This window comes from Oryza sativa, chromosome 2 (genome assembly GCF_034140825.1).
Source record: "Oryza sativa Japonica Group chromosome 2, ASM3414082v1".
In the NCBI taxonomy this organism is placed as follows: Eukaryota; Viridiplantae; Streptophyta; class Magnoliopsida; order Poales; family Poaceae; genus Oryza; species Oryza sativa.
In genome coordinates, this window is record NC_089036.1 from 26205975 (window position 1) to 26218728 (window position 12754).

The 12754-nt window shown below is 48.1% G+C and overlaps 2 protein-coding genes and 1 long non-coding RNA gene across 3 annotated transcripts; 1 reads left to right on the forward strand and 2 right to left on the reverse strand.

Annotated features, from left to right (window-relative positions):
- Positions 1-4040: 4040 nt before the first annotated feature.
- LOC4330111 (L-type lectin-domain containing receptor kinase SIT1-like) lies at positions 4041-6500 on the reverse strand. Its single transcript, XM_015768684.3, has one exon. The coding sequence runs from the start codon at positions 6432-6434 to the stop codon at positions 4410-4412; it is 2025 nt and encodes a 674-aa protein (XP_015624170.1). The 5' UTR covers positions 6435-6500; the 3' UTR covers positions 4041-4409.
- Positions 6501-7710: 1210 nt separating this feature from the next.
- Positions 7711-10701, reverse strand: LOC136355421 (uncharacterized). Its single transcript, XR_010739670.1, has 2 exons — positions 10530-10701; positions 7711-8455 (listed from the first exon to the last, which is right to left on the reverse strand). It is a non-coding gene; the product is annotated as an uncharacterized lncRNA (long non-coding RNA).
- A 195-nt stretch (positions 10702-10896) lies between these two features.
- On the forward strand, positions 10897-12649 carry LOC4330112 (plant UBX domain-containing protein 7). The gene has a single exon (XM_015769613.3). The coding sequence runs from the start codon at positions 10947-10949 to the stop codon at positions 12513-12515; it is 1569 nt and encodes a 522-aa protein (XP_015625099.1). The 5' UTR covers positions 10897-10946; the 3' UTR covers positions 12516-12649.
- Positions 12650-12754: the final 105 nt, after the last annotated feature.

Consider the following 12754-nt stretch of genomic DNA (forward strand, 5'->3'; position numbering starts at 1 on the left):
GGCCAGCCATGCAGGCGGAAGCACCAGTCGGCGGCGGACGAGGCGGCCGGTCGGTGAAGACGTAGACGCCCAACAACGGCGGCATAAAGGCCAGCCGTGCAGGCGGAAACACCAGTCGGCGGCGGCGAAGTCAAGCCGGTCGGTGAAGACGTAGACGCCCAACAATGGCGGCATAAAGGCCAGCCGTGCAGGCGGAAACACCAGTCGGCAGCGGCGAAGGCAAGCCAGTCGGTGATGTTCTGACTGATCCATTCCTGGAGCGTAAGAGATAAGCCTAAAGCCATGAATCCCTTTTATGCATATCTGGATCTGGATCCTGCAGAACAAACATATAGGATGAGTAGTATCTGATATAAATATAATACTCGAGAAAAAATCAAGTATTTTAAAATATTTATAAACATGTATTTCTCCTCTTGTCAATTTTGATTTCCCCGAGCAGATGACTCATTACGTTTAAACGCTCTGCCCAACTAGTCGGGTACTTTTGCAATTATTAAGAGCAGAAAATAAATTTATCTCATCTCTATGCTTTTGATTTATTCCGAATAATACTTAGCACCTTGCGTTACTCGGTCCATCCAACGAGCCCCCGGGTGCTAGGAATCGGCCCAAAGGCAACCATCCATTGGCAAACCAAACGGAAAGCATAGGAAGATAGAACTCCATAACTCGATAGGTACTTTTGTACTCAGATTATGTCGCAAGCAATCAAGATAAATATTATAAAAAATATGATATAACATCTGTAGCCCCCGACTCACTACTCAATGGAAGACCAATTGGTGTAGTGAGGCAGAGGAAAAGGAAAAATATCATATAAAGAATAAAATAAATGATGACTTAGCTTTGTAATATTCCCCTTGGTGATGGCAGAAGTGGCCAATGTGGGAACAAAGTCGTCCATCAATAACAATGAAGACACCAGTCGGCGGCGACGAAGGCGGTCGACGGTGAAAGCGAAGATGCCCACTAATGGCGGCATAATAGGTCAGCCGTGTAAGCGGAAACACCAGTCGACGGCAGCGAAGGTGAGCCAACGGTGAGGATGTAGACATCCAACAACGGCGGCATAATAGGCCAGCCGTGTAGGCGGAGGCACCACTCGGCGGCGACGGAGGCAAGCCGGCGGTGAAGTCGTAGACGCCCAACAGCGGCGGCATAATAGGCCAGCCGTGTAGGCGGAGGCACCAATCGGCGGCGACGGAGGCAGGCCGGTGGTGAAGTCGTAGACGCCCAACAGCGGCGGCATAATAGGCCAGCCGTGTAGGCGGAGGCACTACTCGGCGGCGACGGAGGCAGGCCGGCGGTGAAGTCGTAGACGCCCAACAGCGGCGGCATAATAGGCCAGCCGTGTAGGCGGAGGCACCACTCGGCGGCGACGGAGGCAGGCCGGCGGTGAAGTCGTAGACGCCCAACAGCGGCGGCATAATAGGCCAGCCGTGTAGGCGGAGGCACCACTCGGCGGCGACGGAGGCAGGCCGGCGGTGAAGTCGTAGACGCCCAACAGCGGCGGCATAATAGGCCAGCCGTGTAGGCGGAGGCACCAATCGGCGGTGAAGTCGTAGACGCCCAACAGCGGCGGCATAATAGGCCAGCCGTGTAGGCGAGGACACCAGTCGGCGGCGACGGAGGCAGGCCGGCGGTGAAGTCGTAGACGCCCAACAGCGGCGGCATAATAGGCCAGCCGTGTAGGCGGAGGCACCACTCGGCGGCGACGGAGGCAGGCCGGCGGTGAAGTCGTAGACGCCCAACAGCGGCGGCATAATAGGCCAGCCGTGTAGGCGGAGGCACCACTCGGCGGCGACGGAGGCAGGCCGGCGGTGTAGATGACGATGCCCATCAACGGTGGTGTGACCAACCGACCGTATAGGCGGGGACACCAGTCGGCGGCGACGGAGGCAGGCCGGCGGTGTAGATGACGATGCCCATCAACGGTGGTGTGACCAACCGACCGTATAGGCGGGGACACCAGTCGGCGGCGACGGAGGCAGGCCGGTGGTGAAGTCGTAGACGCCCAACAGCGGCGGCATAATAGGCCAGCCGTGCAGGCGGAAACACCAGTCGGCGGCGGCGAAGGCCAGCCGGTCGGTGAAGACATGGACGCCCATGAACGGTGGTGTGACCGACCAACCGTATAGGCGATGACACCAGTCGGCGGCGACGGAGGCAGGCCGGCGGTGAAGTCGTTGTTGCTATCAGCAATGGCGGTGGCGAGGACAAGCCGGCGGAGTGGACTCGCGGCCGATCGACCGGAAAGCTGAGACGCCTCGAGTCCATGACCAGCATCAATCGCCTCAATAGTGCCGCGTAGTTATATGCGAACAACAACAAAAAATAGCAAGAAATTAATCTGAGATTAAAAATCAATATGATAAATAATGATAAAAATCAGATTGAGTTTCCCCCTGACTGATTTGGATCAAGTCAGAGAAGAGGAGCTTGAAGAAGTGGTCGACGGAAAGGAAGTGAAAACTCCCAAAGCGAAAGCGAAGTCGGCGACTCATGAAATTGATTCCATCGCGCTCGTTGATAGGAAACTCGACGCAACCCCTACCTGGCGCGCCAACTGTCGAAACATGAATTCGGCAATAATAAAACGGGGTAGCGCACGAGACCTAAAAGTGGATGGATGTGGAGACAAAGGATTTAGACAGGTTCAGGCCCTCTCAATGAGAGGTAATACCCTACTCCTGTTTGGGGAATTGAATCCGCCGGGTGTATTATAGATCTGACGATCTAGTTGTCTCATGCCCCCTAGAGGGCCTCCTGCCCACCTTATATAGGATGGGGGGCAGGATTACAAGATAGAAACCTTAACCAATACGGTATCGGTTTCCTAAATCTACTTTACAATATTATCAAACCAGGACTTTAGGCTGTTCCGTAATATATAAGGAAACGTAATACCCAAGTCATGATCTGTTACATATTCCATATATATAAGTTATCCCCTATAACTAGTCGGATAACCATGCCGTGTGGGTATGGGGTACCCATAATCTCCACACGTCTCGTATTCTCAAGCGACGTCACACTCACAGTCATGCATACTCCAGCTCTATAACTATTTGCATTAAGCTATTTCTTTGTAAACGTTCTTGTGTTCCAGATGTACCATGAAATTACCATATATATCATAGAAATTTCAAGACAAGTCCACTCATGTCATTTTCATATAGATAATCCGATATTTATAGAAGATGTCGCTACCAAAATTAGAATTGATCAGCATTTTAATTCGGCAAGATACCTTTAGTTTTCATTGAAGAAATTACTATATAGTACTCCGTAACTAATAGAGCACAAAGTACAAGTCAAACGTGATGTGCTGCATACTTGCATGTGCAAGGAAGAAGTTCAACACAATGTCGTGCTCACGCTGCATACCGGTAACTAGTCAAGAAAACTATTTGATAATGCTGCTTATGAAGCACCGTATATTCACATTCTATTTTTCTGATTACATGTACGCCCACTTATTAATATTCATTCAAAATGATAGAAGCGAACGGTAAATTTTAACCCCACTAAAATCCTACTGAAAACACACGTGTATGTTTAGGACGTGACTAGATGCCGGGTGTCTAATCTAGTGCAAAAAATTGGATGTTTAAAATGTTGTGGCTCACCAACATCAAGTTATACATTGTTAAAATAAAATTTTAGTCATATAAATATTTGAAAGATATGTGAAACACAATAACATATATGTTGAATATTTTTCTAGAAAAATATAATTATATAATATCTTAAATATTTAATTACAATGAATACAATGATGTAAACTAATTATAGACCGAATAAGTAAGTTAACGAAGATTTCATGCATGCAGAAGGGGCTGGCCTGGTGAGCTTTGCGCAAATAGAACAGGAGGTGCGGCATGCATGTTGTGCACATTCGGTCCAAAAAAAATGTGCACGCACATGCAGCAGCGAACCCCACTAGAAACATTTTCCGCGTCTTTAATATCCTCGGTACCATTATTTAAAAACCTAATGAATAAAGTCATGTACCTATAACTCTCTCACCATGGTGTTCAGAAGTAATGATCAATCGTATTTATAATCGAATCCGAGAGATGCATTTAATAATACAGTACATAGTTGGACGAACACTATCTTTGAACTGGAGATAAGTCTCTTTTAAATAAACACTACCTTGATAAGCAAACAATAAATAACTACTAATATGGACTCTGCCTACATATATGTTTGAAAATTCACAATCATTTAGTTGACATGTGATAAACAAGTGAACGTCCACACGAGAGATTAGAATCATCTCCCAAGTCTTACCTAAACTTTTGCATGGTAAATTGCATCAGAGTAATCTACGATATTTCCTTTTCACCGAGTAATCTATCACTATGGTCAAATCCTATAGCGAAGAGACTAAAACCTTGTGGTCATCTCGCTCGAGGAATGTCAGAGATATTACCAGCTACCGACGACGCAACAGAGCATGAGTTGCCCATCTGATTTTGCATCAAGGCCAGCATGTTACAGCTTAGGTGAGCTTGTGATAGCTCTGGGAGTGGCATGGCACCGTCTAGCAACTGCACGACTTGCCGTATGCCCGGACGAGCACTGGGCAGAGGATGTGAACAAAGCAAGCATAGTTTCAGCACCAGGCTTGCTTCTTCCACGGCAAAGTCGCCTTGCAGCCGTGGGTCCACAGCGTCAGTGACCGTCCCTTGCCGCCAATGCTCCAGCACCATGTCCACCAACAAGAGTTGACCGCCGTTCGTGTCTTGCAAGACAGGCCGCCGTCCGCAGGTAACCTCTAGCATGAACACACCGAAGGCGAAGATGTCGGACGCCTTCGATGGCCTGCCGGTGTGCCCTAGCTCGGGGGCTAGGTACCCTATTGTGCCAACCACGTGTGTGGTGTGTGGGTCGGTGCCACGATCATATAACCTTGCAAGGCCAAAGTCACCTAGCCGACAGTTCATTTCGGCGTCCAACAATACGTTGCTTGCCTTGATGTCTCGATGCAGAACGACTTGTTCCCAATCCTCATGGAGATACAATATGCTCGATGCGATGCCTTTGATGATTCTAAACCTTTGAGCCCAACTCAAGATTTTGCTGTTCTCAGCATACAGATACTTATCAAGACTACCATTTGGCATATAATCATAGACTAACAGTAGCTCACCCTTCTGCCGACAATATCCAAGCAACTGCACAAGGTTCCGGTGTCGAAGTTGACCAATGCTAACCACCTCGGCAATGAACTCCTTCATTCCCTGCCTCGACTCGTGAGATACCTTCTTCACTGCAATCTCCACTCGGGATACCAGTAGTACTCCCTTGTACACCCTTCCAAATCCTCCAAAGCCAAGCAATCGCTCATCGGAGAAACCATTCGTGGCACGGAACAGATCCTTGTATGAGAACCGGTGTGGCCCAAACGCAACCTCCCACTCCTCTTTAAGCTCCGCATACCTGCGTCGTCTCCGGTGAATCACAAGAACAGCAATGGCCAATGCCGACACCAGTGCGGCCGAGGCTATGGGCAATAGTATCTTCAGAACGTTGGACGGAGCCCTGGCGATCGTGACAGGCAACGCCGGCAGCTTTGATACGTTTAGCGATGGTGCTGGCCCGTCCATCTTGAAGCTCCAGGCAAGCACGTAGTGGCGGCTCGCGACGACGCCGGTGGACGAGGAGAAGCCGACGTAGGCTTCGTCTTCGATCACGGCCGAGAGGTTCACGGCGGCGGAGAGCAGCGGCGTCGTCGGCTTGGGCAGCTCGAGGGGAGCCATGGTGACGTTGACGAGCGAGGTGCGCGCGTCGAAGTCCACCCACACCCGCGCCGCCGCGCGGCTGAGCAGGCTCATGTTCACGAACGCGCCGGTGCGGTCGTCGTGGTAGCCCGCGTCGTCGGCGGCGGCGGACGCGAGGCCGTCCACGTCGATCCCGACGTGGTTGTCGCTCATGTCGCCGAACTCGGCGTTGACGATGGTGTCCAGCTCCACGGCGAGGAAGTGGTTGCTGGCGTTGCCGTTGTTGCGCGCGTTGGCCAGGCCCATGTACTGGCTCTGCAGCGCCGACGAGAAGTCGCGGCTCTTGGCGACGACGAACGCCAGGCCGGGGCTGCTCAGGTCGGCGTACTCGCTGACGATGCCGAACACGAACGCCGTCGAGAAGGACCGCACGGTGGAGGATCCGCCGCCGCTCGTCGCCTCGTGAAAGAAACGCAGGGGAGAAGGGTAGAAGGCGTGGCCTTTCAGCAGAGTCGTGCCGTTCGTCAGCATGAGGAGGCCGCCCGGCGTGACCACGGCCGTGCCGTCGAGTGTGAGGTTCACGCCGGCGAAGCCGTCGAAGGTGAACTGGTCATCAACGGCGGCTGCGGCGAGGTGGAAACTCCCAAGGCTTAGGAAGAGAATTAGAGGAAGGGACCGCATGATTAGCTCGGGACGCCGCATGGCGTTTGCGCCAAACTTGCTTCTGTTGTTAAATCTCTACATTCTAATAAGAATTAAACAGCTTTTAGGTTGTCAGTATTATCTGAAGATGTCAAGATCGACGAGTACGATTTAGTTGAAAATATGACGCATTAGGATGATTTGGTTGCAATTTTCCAAAAAAGAAAAAAAGGATAGAAGACATACTGTTTTATTTCAACACGCGTAGTCTTCAATATAAAACTTCGGAGTATTGTACTATATTCTCAATGTGTACTGTTGAGTAGTGGTATTCTGCGTCATGACAAAATTTCTCAAATTAATTACATTACATCATTTTGGTACAACCATTTTGTCAAGAACCAGCCAAAAATGACGTACTATACCTGTCATCTACAACTAATAATTACATAAATATACACTGATGAACTGAACAATGTACTGTAGGAATGATCACGGTTTCATGGAGCCATAAAAAAATCACAGTTATCGATGTATGATAAATCCCGGAAGATCAAGTTCAGTTGAACAGTCTACTTTTCTTTTCTTTTTTTGCGGGTAGAACAATCCCTACTTGATATTATCCTTAATAGTATACTTTATGTTAAACCTCATCAATCTCAGATATAATTACATACTCTTTTTTTGCGGGAGTACTAATGATTGACTTTTTGTCAAACTTGCGTGCCAATTTTGGCCAGAGCAAGAAACGCGTGTAGGATATTGAATACTCACATTTGATTCCAGTGGACTTAGGAAATATACTGAATAGTATGGATATTTTGGCTTGCGAGGTCAACATAGATTTTTCTGCTAGGCACTGTACAGCTTATCACATGCAATGATAGTACGACGCAATCAATTAATCCAGTGATTTTATCTAGAGCTTTGGTCTATACTCTAATTTAGGTGAAAAATTAAAAAAAAAGCCACATGTAGATGAGAAGATGTTACACAACCATGTAGAAAATTTTATCCAAACTCGTCTTCATTTGTGAGATATGAAAATAACAAATTTCAAACCAATATATTATCATCGGTCAAATATTTGATTGACACATTTGTTGGCAACAGCTTTCTTGTCCTGTTCTTTAATTGCCATTCACAAACACACACACACACACACACACACACACACATTTTTGAAAAAAAACAAACTAATGACTTTTTAATCGTCGCGGTAAGCTAGTAAAATTAATTAAAATAAAACAGAACGATTTGAATTGGTACAATATCCATTAGATGGCTATTCCAAGATAAGAAGTTCTAGAAGCAACACAGCCAACAAAAACCTTGGTACTTCCCAAAGAGATGCTCCGGTAAGCAGTTTCGTATATGAGATACAAAACAAAGTAGGATTCGATGAATTCGATGATGCCTAAGTGACACAATTATAATTTAGTAATCCAATCAGTTACTGAAACCTAGTGCAGCATGGCACTTCTTATAGTTCGTCAGACATTTATCAGGGTTCACGGTTCACTGCACGTTTCACCAGTAGCGATGGAAACCAGGTAACATCTAGTTTTATGTACCTATTCAAATTGAAATAAAACGAGTTTTTGTTGCATACAGCATACTCACAATAAATTCCTAATCGCTTAATCAGTAATGCTTGAAGCATATGCATACTTGACTGCCGTGCATATGTTACCTCAGGGTTGCAGTGGTCACCGGAGGCAACAGAGGAGTGGGGTTAGAGATATGCAGGCAACTCGCGAGTAATGGCATTCTTGTCGTGCTGACTGCAAGGGATGAAAAGAAGGGCTCTCAAGCTGTCAAGGCACTAGAGCAGTCTGGTCTTTCTGGTGTGATCTTTCATCAATTGGATGTGACTGATCGATCGAGCATTATGCTGTTAGTGGAGTTTATAAGGACCAAATTTGGAAAGTTCAACATTTTGGTGAGTAGACTGATATATGCAGTTCAGCGGTTTCAAACGGAACGTACGTAGTTATTAGTTACAGATAAGTTCAGTTTTGCTCAAGATTTTTGGAATTCTCAGGTGAACAATGCAGCCATTGGAGGAACAACCATCGATCCTGAAAGATTACGTGAACTCTTAGAGCAGGATCCCAAGGCAAGTTTTCAAGTAGCTATTTTCTTTTCACTTTTGAACAAGAGAGCACCAAAGCAACCCTTTGGAAAGTTTCTTAGATTTTGAAAATCTATACTCCTTTAAAAGAAGAAAATGGTGGTGGCAGTGAATCTGCCACCCACCAACTCTGTTGTATTTTTTACCAACTATTCTTTCATGTACTTTAATTTTATAAAACAGTACTTCTACATATTGTTAATATCTTATTTCATCTCTAGAATTTAAGTTTACAATGCAAAGACATCCACAAGGAATCAGGGATGATATTGTTCCAAAAACCTTAAATTAACTTGTTCCAAACAATGTTAGCACATGTATAATTTATTTTTATCCGTAGCAAAGCACGGGTATTTAACTAGTGTACATAATATGATATAGCCACTGATTATAACTGAGATAAATTTTGTACTGCTATCTCTGTATAGGAAGATCTAATGGGTTTTCTGAATAGTTATATGGGAAGCTTGCAACAAAATTATGAGATGGCCAAGGAATGTCTGGAAATAAATTTCTATGGCACAAAGGATGTTACAGATTGCCTGATGCCACTCCTCCTTCTATCCAATTCAGGAAAAGTGATAAATCTTACCTCAAAAATTTCACAACTCCAGGTAACCTTATCCATGAAAGAATTATATCGAATTACTTTTCTTCTGATAACATAACCGTGAGAATATCTGCATATGTAGTTTGAAAACAACAAAACAGGGATAACCTAGTTCTGCCAAAAATATTATCACAAGGCACCTAATCAGGAGAATAATAAGCTAAAGTGATTTAGCCATTTTTGGTAGAAACAACCTTTGAACAGATGAATTGCAATATGCAAAATCATGTTCTGCAATGAAACTTTATCATGCAATGAGTTGAATTGTTTGATTCTTTTCCACAGTTCATCTCGAATGAGGGGGTCATAAAGGTGCTAAGTGACATTGATAACCTGTCGGATGAGAAGCTCAAGGATGTGGCCAGCATTTTCTTGAAAGATTTCAAGGATGGAAATCTAGAAGCACATGGCTGGCAACCAGTGGTATCAGCATATGCAGTGTCCAAAACGTTGGTCAATGCCTACAGTAGGCTCCTTGCTAAAAGGCACCCATCGCTGGAAGTATGCTGCGTCAATCCAGGTTTCGTGAAGACTGACATGAACTATGGCATTGGATTAATTTCAGTAGAGGAAGGAGCAAATGCGCCAGTCAGATTGGCTTTGCAGGAAGCGTGCAGTGACTCGTGCCTTTACTTTGAGCAATGTGAAATTTCTGAATTTTGACAAGATCTGAACTCTAGGAAGTACGAGGGTTCTGCTTTGAGATTTTCCAAATAAACTGGAGCACAAAGTTAGAGTTTTTAATTAGTACTGGTATTTAGATCTGCCTTGTGCTATTCCAAATAATTAGATGTGGTCCATGTGGAGGACAACTTATTGAAACCCAAACAATATCAACTCAACATTGAGAGAGATGTTTGGAAGTTTGGAAATCAGAACGGGACCTTCATTGTAGGTTCCTGAAGATCCTGATAATCCAAACAATATCAGCTCAACATTGAGAGAGATGTTTGGAAGTTTGGAAATTGGAATAGAACCTTCATTGTAGGTTCCTGATCCTGATATCCCAAAGATAAGCTAAGACAGGCTAGTTAGCCAATCAATATGATGCTTGTGAGTTGTACCTTACTTAATAAAGTTTTAGACCTCTTGTGCTTCTGTATCTGTGCTTCTCTAAATGAACACCTAATCTTAATGGTAATTTGGTAACCTGGCAATCACATGCATATTCACATATAGGGAACGTCAACACACAAATAATTAATACTCTTACGGCTGGGGTCTCTGAACTAAGCAATTGACCAGAAAGCCCAATGCGTAATACTAGTTTCACTAGATTCATAAAGCTCGCTAACCAGGCTTACCCCAAATCACAACCTTTAACCTAGAACTGACCAGAGTGCTGAATCCTATCCCCATTGTTCCCAAATCCAGAGATGGCGGACTCGCCAAGGATCAAAGGGGAGCTGACCTCACTGGAGCCGGAAAGCCGTTGGCCGCACACTCTCGCAGCGGTGCTTCCGGGCGACCGCGCCGGCCACTGGCCGCCGTGGCGGTGGCGCCGTCGCGGCGCAGGTCTCGTGGCCAACGGCCGCAGGGGGACAATACTTTCAACAGCCTCTTCGGCGGATTCGCCGTTTCGTGGGCCGTACCGTAGCCATGTGTCCTCTTTAGGCCGAAATTACGTACAATCGAGTTCGGTGTCCCGAGGCCCATGGGCCTCCGCGAAACCCGAGTCTTGAATTGGAATCGTAAATATACTCTTAAACCGAATTAGATCATGAACCATCCAAGCTAGCCCTAAAAACCTCAACACCGGGGAGCCGCGTCGGCACACGAAACCAACACTCGTGCGGCCGTGCAGTTCCAATCTCCGCGCCTAGCGAACATGGACAACGCCGCTGCCGTCGCCACCTTCATGGAGATCACCTCCTGCGGATCCCAGGAGGCCGCCGTGCAGCACCTCGCCTCCTGCAGGTGGGACCTCGACGCCGCCCTCAACCGCTACTTCATCTTCGGCGGCGTGTTGGCCGCCGCTCCCGCTCCCGCTCCGGTCGCCGACGTCGCGCCGCCCGCTGCGCTGGATGACGGGGTGCGCGCTCCCATCCCCGCCCGCTCCGACACGCTGTACGGCGACATGTACGGCGGCGCCAGGCGCCGTGACCGTGATTCCCGTCCCGCCCCGTCCGTTTGGGAGGACGAGCCGCCGGCGGTGACACCCTCGGTGGCGCCGGTGTATATACAGATGCCATCTGCGAATCCCGCGGTGGCGCCGGTGCAAATACAGATGCCATCTGAGACGGCGGCCTCGGTGCCCGCTGCGCCGGTGCCCGTACACGCTCCATCTCAGCCCCCCGTGGTTGCAATCGCCGTCAAGAAAGAACAAAACGAGAAAGACGAGGAGGAAGACAACGGCCGCGACGACGACGACGACGGCTACAGCGACAGCGACTACGGCATGGACACGGACGACGACGACGACCGCTACGACGAGTGCATAGAGAAAACGCCATCTCCACCACCCAAGTCGACGCAGCAACAGGCGACGACGCTCGCCGAGATGTACCGCCGCCCGCGCGAGCTCATGCACGACGCGGACTTCCACAGCACCAAGGTGCACGCGGCGCGTCAGGACCGGTGGCTGCTGCTCAACCTGCAGTCCGCCGGCGAGTTTGCGTCGCAGATGCACAACCGGGACCTGTGGGCCGACCAGGTGATCGCCCGGGTCGTGAGAGAGAGCTTCGTCTTCTCGCTGCTCGAGAACAGTTACGGCGACGATGACGACGAGGCCAGCAAAGTTTGCTGCTTCTACAAGCTCCATGACCAGCTTCCCGCCGTGCTCGTCATCGACCCCATCACCGGGCAGATGCTGGCCAAGTGGAGCGGCGTCATCCAGCCCGAAACCTTCCTGGTGGACATCGAAGAATACAGCAAATCGAAGCCGAGCATGCGTTCCAAACCCTATATATTCCAAAGAAAGCCCATGCCGGTAAGGTCAGCACCTGCAGCCAGCGAGCAGCATCATCAAGAACCGGCAATGGTTGACACTGCTGCGCCTATGGATATCCACAATGTTCAAGAACCAGACACTGCTGCGCCTGCACCTGCACCTGTGGTCGAACACGGTGTTCAACAACCTGCGACTGCCGGCGCCGGCGCACAGCAACCAGCAGATGAACAAGATGATGATGACCAGCCGATGGAAGGTGAGAAGATGTACAGGATGAGGGTACGATTCCCCGATGGCTCTGTGGTCACCAAAGAGTTCGGCTGCAAGCGGAGGGTGGCAGTGCTCTTCAATTACTGCAGATCGGTGCTCCATGACAAGCCGCAGGCGTTCAAGATCAAGAGGTTGCTCGGCGTCGGCGGAGCTTTCCACGAGTTGCCCCAAGGTGACCACTCGTTTGAAGATTTGGGCCTGAACTGCGCGACTGTCTCAGTAATTTTGGATACTTAGAACGAATTACTCCTCCTACTACTACTATATGGTTCATTGGTCCTTGTATCAGATTCTCGGATTCATCACTATGGAGTAGTTGTTAAATTTAGTGATTGCTTTTGCTTCATTCTAATTATATATGCTTAACGCTACTCCGCTAGTGCGTGGCCTAATTCTCTGCTTGAAGTTCAGAAGTCTTATAAAGTCTCCGGATGCAGTAATGCACGGATTACGTACTGTACGCTGAACCAGTAAAA

What these genes read in the sequence shown, in the direction of transcription:
- LOC4330111 (XM_015768684.3), bottom strand. Translation starts at nt 6,434, where the DNA reads ATGCGGCGTCCCGAGCTAATCATGCGGTCCCTTCCTCTAATTCTCTTC.
- LOC4330112 (XM_015769613.3), top strand. Translation starts at nt 10,947, where the DNA reads ATGGACAACGCCGCTGCCGTCGCCACCTTCATGGAGATCACCTCCTGC.